The following is a 21542-nucleotide window of genomic DNA, read 5'->3' as shown; positions in this document are numbered from 1 at the left end:
AGAAAGGAGACTATAGTGTAGTACCTTAATTATTAACAGACAATACTTTGTGTCTCAAAACACAGATCCAGACACTTTTAGATTTAACACATTTATTTTGAAGCCCAATGCTTCCTCTTCAGCTTTATTATGTCTAATGATCTTATTATAAGTTTTAATGCAAGAGGACAAGTCAGGTGGCACAGTGGTGGGAGGATATGCAGCCTGAGGCTTTAGAGCTTGAGAAAGAAACTTCATCTCACTGGGCCTCAGTTTCCTGCCCTGTCAGGTGAGGACTTAATGCTGGGATTAATATATGACAATTATGGAATACCTTTTATAAGGCATGCTCTTTACTATAACTGTTTATGCTTTTTATTTAGCCCTAATTATAGTCTTCAGTGATAAGTGCTGTGGTTCTTCTCATTGCAAAGATGCATAAATTGAGACTTTGAGAAGTTAAACCTTTCCAACAACATAGTTATTTCCACGAGGGTGAAGAAAGGTCCATAGAAGAGCATGGGAAGACTTTACTTCACACTTCTGTGCTAGGTTGTGCTAATCCTGTTTTATTTCCCTCCTTCCAAGGAAAAGTTAAGACTTATCTCCCCCTTCAGGAAGTAGACCCTAACAGGAAGGGGAGCCCCAGGGTAGCAGCATTATCTTAAAGCCCTTAGAGAGGCAGCAAAAGTTGCTTTAGTGTTAACCGCTGGCTTCTCTTTTAAAATGTAAATAAACCTTCCTCCGTTTTCTGCCTAGGAGCTTGGCCCTCACCAAGTTGTAATTTCCTTTCATCAGATTCTTATACCATGATGAAAGATAGCTACTTCTGACAACAGACAGCCTTGGTGAAGGGGCACAGGAGGGCTTTGGACCCTGGAGGGAGAAATGCAGAGCTTTCGAGGAGGCTAGGGTTGTAGAGATGAGATGGGGACCCTGTAGCCTCCTCCTTCTGTTATTGCTGAGCACTCACATGAAGCATGTCCTGACACACAGGAAGCCATTAGAGGAAATCCTGGTTCCTTACACAAAGCAGGACTTTGGGCATCTGTGATTTGAATCCTTGACATCAAGAGCATAACTGGACAGGAAGGTCACTCATGGTTGTCCAACAGGAAGGTGGTCATTTATTAGCAAGGCAATTTATACTTTCTCTCTTGTCATCTCTTTCTATTCCTGTACCGAGACGGTTATCCTGGAATTCTCCTTGGGGTCTGAGCACATTCACTGACTAGAACAAGCTCTATCACTGGGCTTTTGTCCAGAATTTGAATTTGTAATAGATGTTTCTTCCAAATACTACTGAGACAAATGTAATTTTCATTTATATGAGAAAATTGTCTTAATCTCTTTACTGCAATAAATTTTGTACTTAAATGTTTCCCCTTTTTGCTGTTTTGTATCAGAAAAAAAAAATCAACAGAGGAACATAAGTCAAAGTTTTATTCTCCATGTGGAACTAACACAGCATCAAACTTTTCACAAAGCCTAACAACCTAACGTTACTGAACATCAACTATTGATTCAGAAAATAAGCCCAGTGCTTTTTGAGACGAAATATCACTAACAGGTGTTAACTGCCTTTTTAAAAACAAAAACAAATATACTCTGAAGCAAGCATCCAGAACATGATTATGACTCACAACAAATCCGCCTTTCAGAAGCTATTAAAACCCACTGGGCAAGTCAAACAAAAGTGTCCCGTTGTGATTAAGAAGAATTCATTGCCCAACCCCTCACCTTCCCAGTGGATTCACTCAGGAGAAGTAGACAACGTATCCCCTTTTCCTCCTAAAGTTTATGATAAAATTAGTAAAATTAATACCATGGTCTGAGAACCACGATTTTGTGAACGGCAGGGAGGGCGCTGAGACTACAAAAACGCAGTCTTTGCTGGTCCCCTCCTCGCCAGTGTGAACAGCGGGCTCGCGTGTCAATGCGGAGGGGAAATGCTCAGAGGTGTCCCCGCCATGATCATGTCTCTCTAAGTAGCGAGTTAAAGTGCCCGCCCCCGCCCCCGAAGATGAGCATGAGCCGGTCAGCTAGAGAGCACAGTGCGCTGCATCTCTCACACAACCCCTCCACTCAAAAACTCAGGCACTTTTACCAACAATCCTATCCACCCTTTAAGATTTTACTTAAACACGCTGTCTTTGGCAAGGTATCTCCCCAGATCATCTATTTTGCAAGACACCTACTAGGTGCTAAAAGACATGGAAAAATGATAAAAGACATGGGTTTACACCGCGGCCCTTCAACATACTCTATAATGCTCCATGACAATTTAGGCTGATTCACATACCAAGTGGGCCTGCCATCAGCCGCAGGAGCTATCGGCTGTTGAAGTCTCCAGCCGGTGTGAGTGGAGCAGGCGTTCCGCCAAGCTCTGCTGCCTTGGATAATCTCTTGCTGTGTGTCTGTTGAAGGGCCAAAGACCGAAACACTAGCAGTAAATTCATTTTCAAAGGTGCATGATTTCTGTAACCCTTCACCACTCAGGAATGGAATGCTCTTCAAGGCAGGTATCTGGAATATCAGCACCCGTGTGTTTCACAAGTACCTGGTGGGTGATCAACCAATGAAATGGAGGCACCCGCTGTATCGCTACCGGTTTTCACAGGTGCCAGGTGCGTTTCAAATTCCCCACGCCCTGCGCAAGTGATGGACATGATGTCAGGGTAAATCCCACGCCTTACACTGAGCCACACTGGCCAATCAGAAGTTACCATGCCATTAACCCTGTCATTGCCTATGTTGCCTGCAGAGAACGCTGGCTCAGTGCAGCCAACTGTCAGCCCATTATGCCGCCTTGGGACGGGTCATCAATCTGAGGCTTCCTGTGAGGAAAGCCTTCAGGTCACATGCAAGCCCTTCAGCCTGCAATATTATTCAGCACTACCCATCCCGTGAATATGGTAGATGTGGGCTGCATCTCAGATCAGTAAAATTGATAAAGGATCTTATTTTAATAATGACTGTCTATCCATTTCCAAGGTTAGTCAATAAACTCAAGAATCACAGATGAGGCAAAACAACTTTTTTGATCTAGGGGGCTGGCTGACACTAAGCAGGATATTTCATGTCCTTGTCCCCCTCCCAGTAAATACCTCCCTGGCACATATACACACACATTTCCAAACACCCCCATGGTGGGTAGTGGCACTGCCCTATTTGAGAATCACTGCATTATATACACTGTTGCTTGCCACTGTCCTGGGGGTGTAGTGAGTGAATCTCTCAATACTAGCTGATCACAAGGGTGGTCCAGACAGTTGCCACACTCTACTCGTTGTCCCTTCTAAGATCATCTCCTGTGGTCCCCACAACATTCTTGGACCTCTCTAGGCATTTACTCTTAAGTGAGACTGGCAGTTGCAGCGCCATCTTTAAGAACACGAGGAACATCATGTGCAGAAGGGTGACTTCCTGTCTTTCACCTCTCCTGAGGCTAAAGCAAGAGGACATCCACGTACAGCTCAGCAAGAGAAGCTTGGATTCTATGCAGAGCAGAAATCATACTTTGGCAATGTGAATCTGAGCAGGATCCAGAGGCAGGCTGTGTCCTGAGCCACTACAGGACCTTCCCTTTGGCAACCTTGCTGAGAAAAAGCTCATAAAAATAGGTGGCTGTGCAGCTGCTGCTTTCCGAAGCTGGACCCAAGCATTTGTTCTGTCTGATATACATAATGCTGTGTCTGCTTCAGTCCCATTCATCCAAGCCAACCTCTCACTAGACCCAAAGCAAGCTTCCTCTCCAGTCATCCTACCTCTCAATTTCCAGCCTTGTTCTTGCTGCATTCACCCCTGGTGAAATTCTGTAAGCGATTATCAGGCTCAGGAAACTCCACTCTTTGGGAAACACCTTAGTTGCCTAGTACCTTCCATCTCTGAGTCAATCTTTCTGTGTACTCTCAAGCAGGCTGCTTGTGCTGCTGCTGTAAAGTTCATGTCTACCTGATTCTTTATGCATGTTTTCCACAGCCTCCTGTTTCCAAACTACAAACTCATAGGAGTAGGAATAGTATTTCATGCATCCATGTGCTGCACCAAAAAACCCAGGACTCCACATAAAGTAGTTGTTCAAGGAGTGCTTGCTGAATGAATCAATGTATATTTGGGCTGCTGGACACACATGACTCCATACTAAAATAAAGAAACAGAATTTTAAAGTGAAGATTGATTTACCTGGGGACTTCAAAGTTAGAGATGATGAAATGTTCAAAAACTTGAGAAAAAAAATATTGAAGAAAAATATAGGCTTTGTTAAGCCTAAGGGTGTGCCTAGTTGTGCTGACCGTCATGGACCTCCACTTTAAACACACTGAGAATCAAAGCAACAAGACAAGTTGTATTCCATTGTTGATGAATTTTATAACTAGTTCCTCAGACTCAAAGCTCAAAGCCACTCTCCTACTATTTTGAAATGAAGATACTTGTGATGAGAGATTAGATACCATGCTTCTGATGCCTAAAGGCAGTTTTGAGCATTGTGCTTTCTCTGTTCTATTTACTAAATTCCCAAGGTCATCATAAGGAAAACCAGCCCTGCAAGTGTTCCAAAAGGCAAACCTATCAGAAGAGTGACCACTACTGGAGTTTCTCAAATGACAAAACAAGCAAAAATCCACAATTCTTGCATAAGGCTGAAATCAGAAATTTCTTTTATTGGCTACTAAAGGCCCTAGCAAGTATCTGACAGAAGCATAGATAGAAAATAGAAACAAATACGTTGCTGGGGATGTTTCCCGGTTTGCCCTAATCTTGACTATAGCAATAACACACTGCTGAACAGTCAAAGCGCATCACCTTATCTCACCAATGGCATGGCAAGTGACTGCCGTTCCCAAGGAAGCAAAACATGCGCAAACAGGTCCCATGAACCCAGGCTGAGAGGGCTGATGGAGGCTGCCAGGGCTGCAATATCCTTTTTCTGGGCCAAGGAAGCCAGTTGTGACCCTCTGCTCTCCAGCAGGGGACTCCACCCTCCCCTCCATCTCATTAGGGCCATCACCCGGTGCCACCAGTCAGGTTCTCTTCCAGCACCCGCTTCATCTCCTACTTGTGCAGCATTTCACTGCCTCCTTTTACAGCCACGATAAGTAAGATCTGAACCATGTCCAAACAAGTGCAGACCCTCACTAGGAGATAAGACAGCAGAGAGAGGAAGTCAGAGAGATAGCCGATGTGGTGGTTTTGCCGTCTCAGTGGGAATCAGATTGACCCATGTATCAATCCATGTGATATAATCAAGGAAGGGCCTGAAAATGTTCAGCATTCGTTCTCAGAATCCTGCCAGGAAACAGCCTCCCGCCTGCATAATGAATGGCTGAATTTGAAGGAATGCAGCCAGCTTAATAGCTAACACTATTTACAAAATAAGAGAGAAAAAACACCCTTTGATATGTTTTGTTGAAAGTGTGCCATTGTGGTTTGTGGAAAGCTCTAGAAGATGTGAAGAGGGTGGCACAGGGACTTTGGAGATGGGAAGGAAAGCGAGTGTCCATAAAGTGGTTGGTGGGCATGAGGTGGGCTGCTAGGAGTTGGACAACCTTTGCCCAAGGGAGACCTAACCTGGGATGAAAAGGAGAGTCTTCTTAGGTCTGCCTGAGGGGATCTGGGGCTTAGGGTCAGCTGACTTCTGGCATTGCCCTCTCTGCTATTCCAGAACCTTCTCTCACCTGGCACCAATGATGCACAGACGCCCTGACTGCTCCCAGCCCACTGATTCTCTCTCAAAAGGGCAGATTCCCTCCTATGACAAAGCACAGGTATCAAAAGACAGTGTGGCTTTCACAGACAACCGAAGACCCTGTTGCATTGCAGAAACTGACTAAAACCCAAACAAAACAGGTTTTTTCTTTCCCCACCTACACCCACCCCCCCATCAGCAAATAATTTTTTCTTTTTTCAAAGTCATAAGAGGCACAAACAGGTAGCAAGAAGGCATGAGTGAAGTGTCCCCCGCTGAGCGCGCTCTTTGGCCCTGGTGAGTGAACTTTCCTCCATTCAGGTGATGACGGTGGGGCCCCTCCGGCCGGTTCGCTCATGAATCTGGGATATTTTCAGTGCGATGGCTATGAGAGGGCTCAGCACTGCCTGAAAAAGAAGGAAGAAAGTCTGTGAACAACTCACGTCAGTCACAGGAGGGCCGCAGGGATGGGTTTCTATTCCAGGCATCTGGATTCAGTTCCAATTTGCGATGCACAGGCAGTCGTCATGAACAAGGCACCCTTTCTCTGGTCCTTGGTTTCTCTTCTGTAAGAGGAGGCTGGGGTGGGCAGGGTGGCGGGGAGGAAAGGGACAAGATGATCTCCAAAGTCTTATCTAGCTCCCCAAACACTGCTCTAAGACAGAAACTTGCACAGTCCAACTACTGGAACATTGGAGCATTCCAGGAACAGAGCGCTACCAAGTTCAGAAAACCCCCCAGTCTTCCTCTGCGACAGCTCCCTTCTCCACATGTACACCCCACAACACACATCCACATGCCTCCCCTCCCCCTCTACATGAACTTGAGGAGAAACATGCATTCTCTATCCTAAGTCCATGGGCCTGAAGAACCTTGATGTTTCAGAGAAAGGCCAACCCTTCAGCTTGTGCAGCAGAAAATAATGGCTTGTCTCCTCCCATCCTGTAACGCGGCGGCACACGGGGCACCTTGGTGTCCCTTAGGAGGAGGTGGGGAGCTTTGAGAGCCTAGGGGATAGATTCTTGGAAAAGCAAAGGACATGAAGGGGAGTGTGAATTGTGTCTTGCCCTTCAGCTGCTAGTCATTTCATGGGATGCAGGCAGTATTTTCCCAAGTGAGGAGTGCACACTGTTCAAGATGGTTTTAGGGGGTGCAGGGCATTATTTTCCATAGAGCATTGGACATGGCGCTTGAACACTGAGATAGTCACTGTTTTCCATTCTTCTTTAATCTTCCTAATTTCATCAAAGAGAAAATCTACTTGCTGCCAATCTTTAACACATTTATCAAGACAGAACATGCCTCAGGCAAGAGTCAGTGAGATAGAAGGCAATATTGCTGTATGTTTTTATTGAATTCATTTTTATGGCAAATTTTATTTATCAAGGGATTACTCTTTTATTTATCAAGTGAGTTTATCAAGGAATACTATATTTTCCATGGACAGCACTGATATAGTTTGTTTGATACCACTGTAAGTTTCAAGATCAAGGATTTTCTATGCCATACCTTTACATGGTGGTACCTATTGGCAAGAGGTGAGGGCAACTCAGTTGTAAATCAATACAGTAAACACTGCAGGTGTTCTCTCAACAGATCTCTGCTGAGCTCTGCAGATGAGCCTATGCTCCCCATTTCCTCTGTAAAACACCCTGGCTAGCGCCGCTGTTCTCTCACACAGTCACCTACTCCTGCCTCCAGCAGCTGAGCTGTGTGCTTTTTAGGGGTCACTTACATTTGCTCCTAAACGTGTTAATGCCTATTGTACTTGTTATTGAAACTGTGAATTTATTAAATTATATGTAAACCAGTAAAATGTGAGAATAAATAGGAAGAGTTCTTCATATGAAAATTAAGTTGAGAGCTTTGGGAAGAATTAGATAATGGTGATTAGTTATGCCTGTAAAGTTACATTTGAGATGTAACTTTGAGGTGCTGTAAAATATTGGGGAGAATTTTTTAAAGTATAGAAAATTCTTTTTTCAGATTGCCTCATAAAGTTCTCACTGACAATAAAGAATTTAAAGGTGAATATTATAGATGATGAACTATGAGTGGAAATCTTTTGAAGAAAGATAATCACAACACCAAACAGTACACTCCTATTCAAAGAAAAGGTCTTGGACCTAATTCTAGCGCATATATATGCTAGAATTAGCAGTCACACCAAGAAAGCAGGAACTTTGTCTAATTTAAGGCTAGAAAAGGGCCTGCTACTTAGGAGGCACTGAATAAATATTGATAGAATAAAAGAATGCTACATCAGTTTGAAAAATTAAAAGTAATTTGTTTTGTGCTAAAAATACAATGGTCAAGATACAAATGCATTTAATTACCTCTTAACTCTCTTTTTGTTGTAATGAACCAAGCACTTGTCCCTTGTCCTGACCATGTCATAGAAGAAGGCTTCCATGGTAATTATGAAAACTGAAAGGAAGGAAACACATTTTTGAAAACTCCCTACTAGAAAGACCTTAAACATGAGAATTCCCACTCCGAGCCCCAGGTCAACCTGACAGAAAAACTGTGGAACCATTTTCCTCTCAAGAGACTGTGAGGGTTTGGGAAGAAGAGCATCAGTGATGATCACCTTGGAGTGAACATTACTTGGATTCTTCCACATATTTTGGAGGAACCTAGGGAATTTTGAGATTCCTAAATAAGCTCAAGTGTGAGTTTTTTGCCAGTCCTGTGAAATGGGAGCTTCAAGTCATGGTTAAGGATCATAAAACAATGTGTGTGTTTTCTTGCTTGAGTGTGTATGTGTGTGTGTGTGTGAGAGAGAGAGAGAGAGAATGTGTGTATTTGTGTGTGTACACAGAATGCATGGTCTGGAATGAATGGTCACACCAAGAGGGTAGGAACTTGGTCTTATTTAGGGCTAGAAAAGTGCTGCTATTTAGGAGGCACTGAATAAAAGTTGGTAGCAGAAAGGATGCTATATTAGTTTGATGAAAAGAAAATGATGAGGCTGATAGACTTCTGTGGCTATTCAAGAAGGGCACTCTGGGTGAGCAGGAGGGTCAGAATTTTTACTATCACATTTTTCTTTAGAAATTACATCTTTAATATATGTGAATTTCAGACACTGCTCTCATATCATCAACCATTCATCATGGAAGAGAGATAGGGCTATATTAATCTTCCTGAGGCAACTGGAAAAGCTCTCAAATTGGGGAGTGAGAAGAGGGATGAAAAGTTAGAAGCCTGTTGATATGAGATTTCTGAGGAGCTGCTGGACACAGCACCTGAGAAGCAGAAAGGAGCATGGGATGGTTTGCTTTGACTCATTCATGTCACAGATGCAGAAATGGGAGTTCACAGAGGAGATATGACTGGCCCAGGGTTACATGTCTGTCTGATGGCTAAGCTGGGATAAGTAACTCTGGTTCCTCCTCTATTGCTCTTTATATGACACAATTTTGAACGTGAGACCTGTGCATGACAAGGAAGAATAGAGTGGACAAGATGAGCCTAAGGGGAGAGATGAGAGAAATAGTAGGATCAGCAGCCCACTGTACCAGACAAGTCCCATGTCAGATGAGGGGTCATGTAGACAGTGGGGTAAACAGGTGGGCAGTGGAATTTTGTGAATGTATTAGAAGTTCCAGGATGACTCTTCGTGAATAAAGGAAATAAACTAACAGAGACTACAATCCGTTAGAAATAAAGCCTCTTTATTTTTTTTCTGTTTTCAGTGTCTCTTGGAGTGCTTGACATAGTTCTTCTGCACTCGAGAGTAGGAAACAGTGAGTGCTCATTCTGCAGCAAACTGTCAGCAAGGCATCCATTCAACCATGCTCAAACCATGGCTCTAGTGTTCTTTCTCTACCTTGGATGGTTGAGTAGATTTTGCTGTTAGCTTGAGTTAATAAGCCTAAAGAGGGAAACGGAGTCTGTCTCTAGTTAAAATTTGGATACTTTATCATGGATTTTTTTTTTTTTTTGCATTTAAAGAAAATATTGCATTATAATATTTATCTTGAGTACTGAATTTTTTGGCAACCCCTTCAATTTTGCACTGTGCTAACGTCACCCTCATCCCAAGCAGAACAGTACCTCTTAACCCCTGAAGATATAATGTCCTATTTCATGCAATCTGTGAATGTGAGCTTGCTTGGAAAACAGATGTGATTAAGTGAAAGATTTTGAGATGAGAAGATTATCCTGGATTTTTCAGCTGGGCCCTAAATGCAATGGCAAGAGTCCTTATAGGAGAGAGTCAGAGGGAGATCACATGCACACACAGAGGAGAAAGTGATGAGACGCTGTAGGGATGTGGTCACAAGGCAAAGAATGCCTGCAGCCACCAGAAGATGGAAGATCGAGGAAAGGACCCTCTCCCAGAGCCTCCAAAGGGAGTGTGTGCCTACTGACACCAGGAGCTCAGAATTCTGGCCTCTTGAACTCTGAGGGAATGCACGTCTATTGTTTTAAGTAACTCAGTTTGTGGTAGTTTGTTACACAACAGCCAGGAGAAATGAACACACCCTTCCTTTTCATAATACCTCGCCAGTCTTCCACCTGCCCCTTGTCTCACCTCACTGTACCCCTTGAACTCTGATTTCTCAGCCCGAGGTAGTCCACACGCTCTTCACATGTGTTGTTCTTTCATTTTGGACTGACGCTGAAATCTCACCCATCCTTTTTCATGAAGTCCATCTGATATTCCCAGGCAGGATCTCTCCATTTTCTGACCACCTGACTTACTTCTCTGTTGATTTATCTTGATTTATAGAATTTGGAAGGGTTTTCTCTTCTTTCCTCTATCATATTTCAACTAAAGTCTAAGCTACAGAAGGGCAAACTTTTTCCTAAATGTGTCTGTTTTCTTCCAAATACTACGTGTCTTGCCTATAAGAGATGCTAAACAAAAATGGTGGGTTTGGAATATTGTTTTGAGTGCTTAATGCAGTGGGTGATCTACTGAGAAACTACCCTGGGCTTTGCATCTTCATCAGGAAGATTCACCAGGAAGAGATGAAACTGTCCATCCAGTCCCCCACCTGCCCCATCCTTGGGCCAAGCAGAGGCCTGTAAAGGGTTAACAGGCACTTGGGTGGTTCCAACCAGCACGAAGTGTAAATGTGGAGCTAGAGCTGGGTGAAACCTTCACAATGTGCAGAGTTCAAAGAAAAGGAAAGCTATCCAATCCGAGAAAGTAGTAAAGGGAAAAGATCTCTGAGTTCTGGAATTGGTGGGAGCCTGAGCCCCCTCGGATGCAGCACCACCAAGGAGGGAGGGACACACTGAGAAAAGGTGGCCTGTGGGCAGTGGAAAGGACTGTTAGGGAAAAGACCCTGCACCCTGCCCAGAGCAGTGCCTCAGACAGAAGATGGACAACACGCAGAGGTGAAGGCAACCACAGAGGCCTGCACTCTTCCCCAGGATGGTGCGCACCGCCTCCCTGCTCCATCTCCTCTGAGCTGTTCCACAGGATCTGGAAAAGGGAAGGAGCTGAAGATGGCCACTGCTGTGCTTCTTGCCAATTCAGATGGGAGTTAGAGACCCATACAATACAGGAATGTGGCATTTCTTGCATCCGAGGCATCTTGGAGCTACCTGTACCTGCTGAGATTATAAACTTGGAGGCATCCTCTGGCTTTGTTTCCAATACATCTCAGTGTTGGAGAAAGGATTTTTTTTTTTCTGAACTTTTAAAAAGTTGAAGTATAGCTGATTTACAATATTGTGTTAGTTTCAGGCGCACAGCAAAGTGATTCAGTTATACATACATATGTATATATCTGCTCTTTTTCAGATTCTTTTCCCTTATAGGTTATTACAAAATATTCAATATAGTTCCCTGTGCTCTACAGTAGGGAGAAAGTTTGTGATTACATTGCCCCTCAAATCCCAAACACTTACATAATGTACCAGAGAGAGCCATGTCCTGGTATCTGTAACTAACAGTCAGGGCCACTTTATAAGGGCCTGCCCCAAAGAGGTAAGTAGGGGTGGAAGTGTATGCCAGCTCCTCTCAGCAAGGCAGGCGTCCTGGCAAGGAGCTGCATCAGAGAACAGGCTGCCTTTGTCTTTTCACAAAGATGCTCTTTCCCAGCCTCACTATCCTGTGCGTTCCTCCTGAGGGGGCCTTTTTCTAATTCACAAAAAGGAGCCCTAGAGGCTAGATGCCGCCCTATTTCCAGGAGCCCATATTTTAACTAACAAAGATGACTAGCTATTTCAAATCCACTTGAGAAGCATCTAGAAGATAAACTGTTACTGAAAACAAATATCAAATAATTTCTTTTGCTAATAAAAGTTAACTGAAAATGCTAAACACTGCAAATATTTTGCTCTTTTATTATTAATATAATGCATACAACCATGCTCCTAAATTTAATCCCCCTTTCATGTAATAAATCTACGTGTCTTGATCCAAAATGGACCTAAAATTAACCAAAATACAGAATATGAAAAATGATTATAGATAAATCTGAATTCCAAGCGCAAGCTCCCTCCCTGAGGGTGCCCATCTATCTTGAAAATATAAGAAAACAGGCCTCCATAAAAGCTCTCTTGTGAGGGGGAGAAAACCATCTCAGGAGATGAGCGATAAGAGACTCCCAAAGAAGTTCAATCAAAGCCAAAACTAAACTAGTGTACTGGGAATGCAGTGATGAGCCTAACAGAAACCACATTGCCCAGGCCTGCTTAGCCTCCTTCTACCCCTCTTCCCCATCTTTACGATTGACTTGGAACTTTAGGAAGTGAACGGCAGCACTTAGGCTGCAAATCCAAAATCAAGCAGAAGAGTCACGAAGCCATTTTTCCTACTTATTCAAACTGGAGCTGCCTTTGGGTCCACACTCAGAAGTATCATGTTAGGCTGGAGAAGGAGAGAACACACACACACGTACTGGCCAGCATTCGGGGGCACAGATGAAAGGCGGCTAGCAGAATCTTGGGGGCCTTTCATTGTCCTGTTGTGCAAACACAGACCGACCTGCAAGAGTTCACAGCTTCCCTTTCATAGAACTGCTCCCCTGGTCACTCTCTCCCTTTCCCTCTTTCCTCTCTTCTTTCAATCCCCCCATCTGCCACCAAAAACATGGCAAAAGATGGGAAATGACTGACTGGTTCAGACTGCCACACTTTCTGCCTACCTCCTCCAATGCCCCTAGCGTGTCTTCATGTTTCTCTTTACTGGGTAACTCCACAATAGACATCAAAGGTTTTCCTGATGAGAATACACTTGCCAGTTTAAAGGGAAATTAGACTGCCCACCTCCCCACTTGCAAAACTGTTAGCAAAATGTAACGCCAAGATTGAAAGCAGAGGTTTAAAACACACACACACACAATACTCTCCAGTTCATGTTCTCAAGGGACTCTCTTTGTAGCCAATCACCTCCTCTTTTGAAGCCAGGATCTAGCTTATCAGTAATCATAGCCATTTTAAAATGACTAGATTCCTAGGGTTGGAGCAATAATGTGATTTAGCTTGGGTTTCTGCATATAGATCCCAGAATGCCTTGCTCCTTAGAGACGGATTAAAAGCATCAAGAGTAGTCTCCCAAAGACTGGTCAGCAGATGGCTACCTGAGGATGACGTAGGAATCACCTGGGGATGCTCCTCTGGGCTCCCATCACAGAGATGCCATTTCAGTGAATCTAGGGACCAGATAGGGAATGTGTAGCTCTAACAAGCTCCCATAATGATTCTGGTGCACACGTAGCTACTGAAATCACACTTATTTGTGATTAAACATAATTTTTTTGTTTGCTGTATAAACACTTATAACATTTATTTCAAAATCATTTTCCAAACCAGAAGGTATAGAGAAAGAGAATATGTCTTAGGAACCCTATGCTGCTGAACCATCATTGGCTTTTAGGCCTGGGACCATCCTTATTATATTGATATTATGATCCCAATTAAAAGGATAAAAATGATGTTAACAGTTTCCCACTAAGAGGTGGGGTCTAGTCCCTCTTCTCTCGAAACTTGGAGGCTTGTTCAGTCAATGAAGTTTGGCAGGAGTGCTGTTCTATGACTTGTGAGTCTTGGTCACAGACGCCTAGCAGCTTCCCCATACTGCCCTCAGCAACCTCCTGTGTAAGAAGATGACTATCTCGAGGTCAAAATGGTGAAGAGGTCTCCAGAAGATTCCAGCTCCCAGCCATCTGAGTCACTCCCAGTTTTTTTTATTTTCCCACTGGAGATTCTAAGACATTCGGGTGCAGAGGCAAGCCACCCAACTCTGTTATGCCCAAATTCCTAGCCTACAGGGCCCATGCTGCTGCTGCTGCTGCTGCTGCTGCTAAGTCACTTCAGTCGTGTCCGACTCTGTGTGACCCCACAGACGGAAGCCCACCAGGCTCCCCCATCCCTGGGATTCTCCAGGCAAGAACACCAGAGTGGGTTGCCATTTCCTTCTCCAATGGAGAAGGGCCCATGAGCATGCTGAAATCATTGCAGGGTGCCACCAAGTGTTAGGGTGATTTGAAGCAAGAGTAGCCAATCAGAGTGAAAGGTGAGCCATCTAAACAGTGTTTTAGGTTGATACATTGCTTGGCCGCTCAGGGAGTGGGGAAAGAAGTTAAGACTTAAGTACAATGAGAGGCCTTAGAGTATGTTGGTTGCATGCCTGGATCTATTAGGCTTGGCCTTAAATCCCCCTCCAGCACTCACTAGATAAGATGCTTAATATCTCTGTGTATCCTTGGTTTGGTTTTGTTTTTCCTGTGCATCAATTTTGAAATTGGGATGCTAAGAATAGTTCCTGCTCCACAGAACTGTTGTAAAGCATGAAATGAGATACAGCCTGGCCCTCAGCAGCATCCCTGCCTGCATTTGTGGCTTTATCACTGAAGGCTGCCAGGAGGCCTCACCCTGCTAAACATGCAGCTTGCACATATGAACATCACATAATTCCTACTCTTGTCTAAGCAGTCTTGGAAGCCAGAAGATGTTCTGTTTCTTGGCCGGGTTTAAGTCACAGGCAATAGAATTGGCTATGCAAGAAGACAATTGATTTACTGGCTTGAGAAAGTCGTGGGAAAATGAAATGCCTTCTCTTGCTTTCATCTACAGTTTGTGCCTTGGGTGCTAAAGTTTTGATCCTTCTTCAGCAATTTTTAATAGCTGACACTGTCTACGTATTGCATGCCAAGCAGTATTCCAAATTCATGCACTGAGTTAATCTGTATAGTAGATGGTTATATCTTTATATAATCTATGATAGATATATCTATTATGTGAGGTAGGTAGCATTAGCCCCATTTTAAAGATGAGAAAACTGAGGCTCAGAGGCATTACATCACTTGCTCAAAGACATGCAGCTGGTAAATGGCAGGGCTGAGCTCTGAACCCAGTCACTGCCAGGATTTTAACTGCAAAGTTGGGCTGTATCTCACTACCCTACACTGCCCTTCTACTGAGGAAAATGTTTCCATTTTATGAATATTTAAAATAATATTTTCATGCCTTGCTGTAAGGTTTCTTTGTTCACAGTACACTATTCAAAAATGGTCTTTTTAAGAACTGTGAAATACAGCAGTCACAGGGAAGTACATAAAAGTTATACCTGAATTACAAGTAAAGCCAATGCCTGCACTTCTGGGGCCCTTGAGGATTTGAGTTCTACATGAACACATCAAATTGTTTCCCTAATTAGCATGACATCCTGTCAACACATATAGCCTATGTCCAAGAGTTTTCTTTAGCAGTACTCTATGAGATTAAAGGGCTTCCTTTTGATTCCTAGTTGCAGAATTTTTTATCATGAATACAGATGATTTTAAAAAGCACCTGTCAAATGCTTTTCCACTTTGTTATTATTTTCTAAATTAATTACCCCTGTGATAATACTCCATATTGTTTCATTCCCTAGTATATAGTTAATTTTCAAACATGCTCCCTGTGGCATGAAAAGAATTTACATGTGGATGTTGTTTGGTGTAGCGTCCATACATGTCATTAAATAAGGCATGTTAACTATGCTGTTCAGCTATGCCATAGCTTTACCAAATTTTCTATCACCTTGTTATAATTCGTGAGAGGGCTATTCCAAGGCTATTTTACATTTCTCTATTTCTTCTTATCTTTTATCAAATTTTTGCCTTATAAATATAAAATTATTAGGTCTTCCTAGGGGAATTAAACCTTTGATCATTTTGAAGAGTTCCTCTTTATATTTAGTAATACTTTTGACTTTAACCTGAAACTAATAAAGTCAGATTTTTGGTTATTATTAGTATATAGCTTTCTCCATTTTTTTGAACTTCCAAATGTTCTGAATTTTTGTTTAACACGTCTCTTATAAAGAACTTTTTCTTTTTAAAAAATCCAGACATTGTCTTTTTCCTGAAGCATTTAGCTCATCCACATTTAATGCAATGACAAATACACTTGTATTTAAATCTACCATCTTACAAGCTTTTTATTTGCTCTGTTTTTTTCTTCTCTTGATTTTTAAAGCTATTCTCTGTTTTCCTCTCTTAGACCAGAATTTCTATCCTTTCTATTTGTGTGTGTGTTATGGTTACCTAGAAATTACAAAAGCATTCCTTAATCTATCAAAGTTTAATAATGATCCATATTTTTACTTTTTTCCAAGATAATGCAAGGATATTAGTATACCTTAACTATGATTACTCTCACTGGTTCTTAGAACTCTTGTGGTTGTACATTTTGCATGCACACTAAGTCATATCCAAGTCTCTGCCAGCCCTGGGCTGTAGCCCACCAGGTTCCTCTATCAGTGGGATTTCCCAAACAAGAATACTGGAGTGGATAGCCATTTACTTCTCCAAGGGATCTTCCCAACCCAAGGATCGAACCTGCATCTCCTGATTGGTAGGTGGATTTTTTACCCATGAGCCACCAGGGAAGCCTAGTGGCTTTATAGTATTATTTTAGTTCTTTATAATATTTTAGTTCTTTATAACATGAATACGATAAAAATCTCAGCATCATGACATTACTACTTATGTTTTACATAGCTAATGTTCATATAAACCAATCTTATTAACTTTGCTTTTTATTCTTTGATGCATCTCTGAAGTTCTCTGTGGGATTATTTTCCTCCTAACTGAAAAATATCTTTGAGAATGTTTTTTTGTGTGGGTCTACTGGTAGCCAATTTTCTCAGTCTTTAATTTGTCTAAAAATGTCTTTATTTTGCTTTCAATTTAGAGAGATAGTTTCTAGACTGTCAGTTATTTTATTTCAGCCTTCTGATTTTCAATGTTGTTGAAAAATTAGCTGTCAATCAAACAACTTTTTCTTTGATTTTTAGATTTTAATTTTTGTCTTTGATTTTCTGCAGTTTTTAGTCTGATGTGTCTAGGTGTGAATTTATTTTTATTTATCCTGCTTGGGCTTCTAGAATCAGTGGATTGTCTTCCTTCATTGGTTCTGGGAAATCCTCAGCTATTATATTTTCAAGTTTTACCTATACTGCCATCTCTCCTCTCCTTTTGAGACTCCAATTAAATTATGCTAGACTTCAATGTATCCTTTACATGTCTTACCCTCTTTCTAGTCTATATTTTCTATTGATTGTGGTGCATATTACTTTGTCTCTTCGGGTGCTTTATAATCTTTTATTGTTTAATGACCATTTTGTTTGAAAAAAATTATGTACAGAAATAACTTGAGACCTAGGATACTGTTAGCACCCTCCATCTCATTCTATAGACAGTGCAGCAGAATCTTCAACACCAGGCTCTCAAATGATAGAAGTGAGCCCTCTACTCTAACAGTCTTCCCAAAGACATCAAGATTGTGGATGGAATTTATGGACAGAGAATATATATTTTATCAGTGCAGAGCTATACCACTTAGAAAGAGTAGGTTATTAAAATTCTCAGGGCCAAAGTTTTCTCATTTGCACAACGAGAATGGATGAGGACCTATCCCATTGGACTGCGGTGAGAATTAGGTGTAACACACACAAAACATGCATTCACCCAGCCTCACACAGGCAGGTATGTGACACATGCTAATGAATATTATTGTTGTTGTTGTTGTTCTTGAAGCAGGAAGCCTGGCTTGCTATAACAACATGGCTGAAGTGAGTAGACTAGTATTCTAGCCTAGCAGGTTAACCTTTGGTAGACACATAATAACCCCACTGCATTCTGCTTCCTTGCCCATAAAATGAAGTTCATATGATCTTATTTTGATAGAAGCTTAGATAAAAGAAGATGAAGAATATTACAAGTGTACTCAGCTCTTTGAATGAAAGACACCTAAGGCCACTCCAGTCAGAGCTAAAATCTCTGCATCAGTAAGATGCTCTGGGCCCCAGGAAATCCCTTCCATTTTGCTTGTGTTCACCCGTGGCTCCTCTATCCAACTAGCGTGAACACAGTGAGACAGCAGGTGAACAAGACAAAGCTGAAAACAAAGGATCTGTGGCCAAAGCGGCGAGTTAGCATGATCACTACACAGAGCATGAGGAGCAAAAGCAATGAGGGAAGAAAGAGAATTGTGCTGTGAGGCCGCCTGAGCCACAGAGAGGAATCCTCAACTCCAGGCTCTACGATGGTAGGGGCGACCTCTCCTCGAGACATAAAGGAGTGTGAGCAGAATTAATGGATGTCCTCCTCAAGACAGAAAGACTGTGAGTGGAACTTATGGACGGTGAATATGCATTTAACGCATGCAGTGACTGAGAGGGCCTTCCACTTTTAACAAAAGAATGTGTTATTCTATGGACTTTGCCTTTGAGACCCGGCTGCCTTATCACCCTTAGGTACTTGAAGCACACTATGATCTTTCAGTTCAGTTCAGTTCAGTCTCTCAGTCATGTCCGACTCTTTGTGACCCCATGAATCACAGCACGCCAGGCCTCCCTGTCCATCACCAACTCCCGGAGTTCACTCAAACTCATGTCCACAGAGTCGGTGATGCCATCCAGCCATCTCATTCTCTGTCGTCCCCTTCTCCTCCTGCCCCCAACCTTTCCCAGCATCAGAGTCTTTTCCAGTGAGTCAACTCGTCGCATGAGGTGGCCAAAGTATTGCAGTTTCAGCTTTAGCCATCAGTCCCTCCTGGTATTAATAACTGAAGACTGTCTGCCACAACTTTAGCAAGGTTTCCTATCTTGGTAAAACTGAATCAGAACTTTCTTCACCTGGTTATTTTGAATCTCTCAGTTTGACTACTGTAATTGTGTGAAGAAAACAGAGTCTAATGTTGTGGAGTTGATACTGAGGTAGGGTTTCTATGGAGACACAAAGTGAAACTGATTTTCTTGTTTCATTTTTTGTTAAGTGTTCTGAGAAGCAGAAACAGGTCTTCAAAGTTCTTGGGACACTGTAGGTTATTTTCTGCACTTTTTGTAATTTTCCAGGAGGAGGAGATAGTAGCAGAGGCCAGTTACCCCTACACAGGCCTTCTAGCAGCTGGGCTTTAGAGGGACTTGTCTGGAAGAAAGTGAAAGTGTTAGTTGCTCAGTCATGTTCGATTCTTTGTGACTCCATGGACTGTCAGGGACCTCTGTCCATGGAATTCTTCAGGCAAGAACACTGAAGTGGGTAGCCATTCCCATCTCCTGGGGATCTTCCTGACCCAGACCCAGGGATCAAGCCCATGTCTCCTGCATTGCAGGCAGATTCTTAACCATCTGAGCCACCATGGAAGCCATATCTGGTATGAAGGGAAAGTGAATCCTGCCAAGCAGAAGTGGAGGAGATAAGGACCCTGAAGATCGCCACAGCTGGAATGCTCAGTCTTGAATGTGGACACAGATCCCCTAGGGGAGCTTGTTAAAACACAAAGCAAAACCTGATTTGGCAGGTCTGGAGTGGGGCCTGAGATTTGGCATCCAAGAAGCAACCAGGTGATACTGATGCTGATGCTGCTAGGCCAAGGACTGCTCTTTAAGTTGCAAGAGTCTCAAATACTGACAGAAGGAGTATAAATTATATCTGCTTTTAAACTTTTTAGTAAATCTTATTCATTACATGCATGGTAAATTCATCAGGACTGCAAATTCTGAGCAATATCAAAATGAAATACCCTATATTAATATGTTCGGGTGTTGGATTCACTAGTAGAGAAATGCCCATGTGGTTAAAGACAGTACAAAATGTACAACTGGAAAATCTTAGTCAGTTATCAAGGTATCTTAACTTCTGAGGAATACCACACTGCCCATCTTCACTGTAATTCCTGATGTTGTAACTAAGCAAAGCAACTCTGTAACAAAGCAAACCTAGATCGAAAAGCAACAATAGACTTGGCTTCCCAAGGGATGTGGGGCTTCTGTGGGGAGTGGACTTGAAGGTCACTGAGAAAGCATCTGAAATGCAATCATACCTTGTTTGGCACTTCTAGAAGCCCCACTCACACTGGAACACACAAGGGCACTCCTGGGTGTGCACAAGTACTCAAATAGCCCACACTTGCTGCCCATTCATTCTAAGTACTGACCAGAGCTCTCTCTCATATCTTTCTTTTTTCACTCCATTTATCCATGAAGTCCTTCCTGAATAGTTTTCCTTTGTCTTCCAACATAGTTCTAGGGTTGCCCATCTGAAAATCATTTATAAGCAATTGCTTTAAATAGGAAAAAGAAGGAATCCTTCCTAGAAGAAACCAAACACCTAAAAAAGGAATTCAATTTCATGAAACAAACATGCTCAAAGACATTTTTCTTTCATGTTATGCAGCAATCAAAAGCCAGGGAGCTCCATCTCAGAAGGCCAATATTGGAGATTTCCAGGGATATTTGATACTTTTTTTGGAAAACATTAGAATTCACCTCTGTATGTAAACACACATGTGAATACAAATGTAACTGTACCTTTTACAAAATCCATTGTTGAGCCAAACTCACTTGTATGTATGCTTCACTGAATGTAATCAGAAATTGTGCACAAAGTTAAAAAAGGCCAGCGTCAGCAAACTAGGGTCCTCAGACTAAACCTGGTCTATTACCTGGTTTTTGGATAGCCTGTGAACTAAGACTAGTTTTTGTGTTTTTAAATGGTTGGAAAAAAATCAGAAGAATATTTTGTTATTTGTGAAAGTTACATGAAATTCAGTAAATCTGAATTCAGCAAATAAATTTACTAATTCATTTATGTATTGTTGGTGACTGCTATTATACTACAACAGCAGGTGAGAAGTTGCAACACAGACTGTATGACAAGTGTTGTGGGCTGACCTGGGTCCCCCTCCAAATCTACATACTGAAGTCCTGACGTGCTGAAGTACATCAGAGTGTGGTCATCTTTGGAGACAAGGTCTCTACAGAGGCATCAAATTAAAATGAAGTCACCAGGGGATAGGCCTGGTCTACTTATAAGATGAGGAATTTGGACATAGGCACACATAGAAGGAAGATCATATAAAGAGACAGAGGCAAAAGGCAGCTATTTACAAACCCAGGAGACAAGCCTGGAACAGATCCTTCCCTCACAGCCTTTAGAAGGAGCCAATCCTGCCAACGCCTTGACCTTGAACTTCTAGTCTCCAGAATTGTGTGAGACAATACATTTCTGTTCTTGAAACACCCAGTCTGTGGTAGCTACATCAGCCCTAGGAAACTAATACAGTGAGCAAAACAAAGTATTTACTATATGGCTTTTACAGAGAAAGCTTGCTAACACCTACTCCATGGGACTAATTTTTTTTTTTAATTTAATTGGAGTTTAGTTGATTTACAATGCTGTGTTAGTTTCAGGTGTACAGCAAAGTGAATCAGTTATACATACACATACATCCACTCTGTTTTAGATTCTTTTCCCATGTAGGACATTACAGAGTATTGAGTAGAGTTCCCTGTGCTATACAGTAGGTCCTTATGTTTTATATATAGTAGTGTGTATATGTCAATACCCATCTCCCAATTCATGGGACTAATTTTTGCATTTAATGCTTTGAGGTCAACAAGCACATGCCTCATGACCAGCAA

At 42.3% G+C, this 21542-nt stretch overlaps 1 protein-coding gene across 1 annotated transcript in view; it reads right to left on the bottom strand.

Annotated features, from left to right (window-relative positions):
• Nucleotides 1-1404: 1404 nt before the first annotated feature.
• The window catches only part of PGM5 (phosphoglucomutase 5), a 212325-nt gene continuing 192187 nt past the window's right edge, over nt 1405-21542 (bottom strand). The window contains exon 11 of the mRNA XM_055428348.2: nt 1405-6075. Coding sequence (XP_055284323.1) covers nt 5986-6075 — 90 coding nt within the window. The 3' untranslated portion in view covers nt 1405-5985. The remainder of the gene's footprint in view (nt 6076-21542) is intronic.

The sequence above is a fragment of the Moschus berezovskii genome, chromosome 7, assembly GCF_049115385.1.
Source record: "Moschus berezovskii isolate FMDL1 chromosome 7, NW_MosBer_1.0, whole genome shotgun sequence".
In the NCBI taxonomy this organism is placed as follows: Eukaryota; Metazoa; Chordata; class Mammalia; order Artiodactyla; family Moschidae; genus Moschus; species Moschus berezovskii.
Note: the sequence above shows the minus strand (reverse complement) of the source record. Positions and strands in the feature narration are given on the sequence as shown.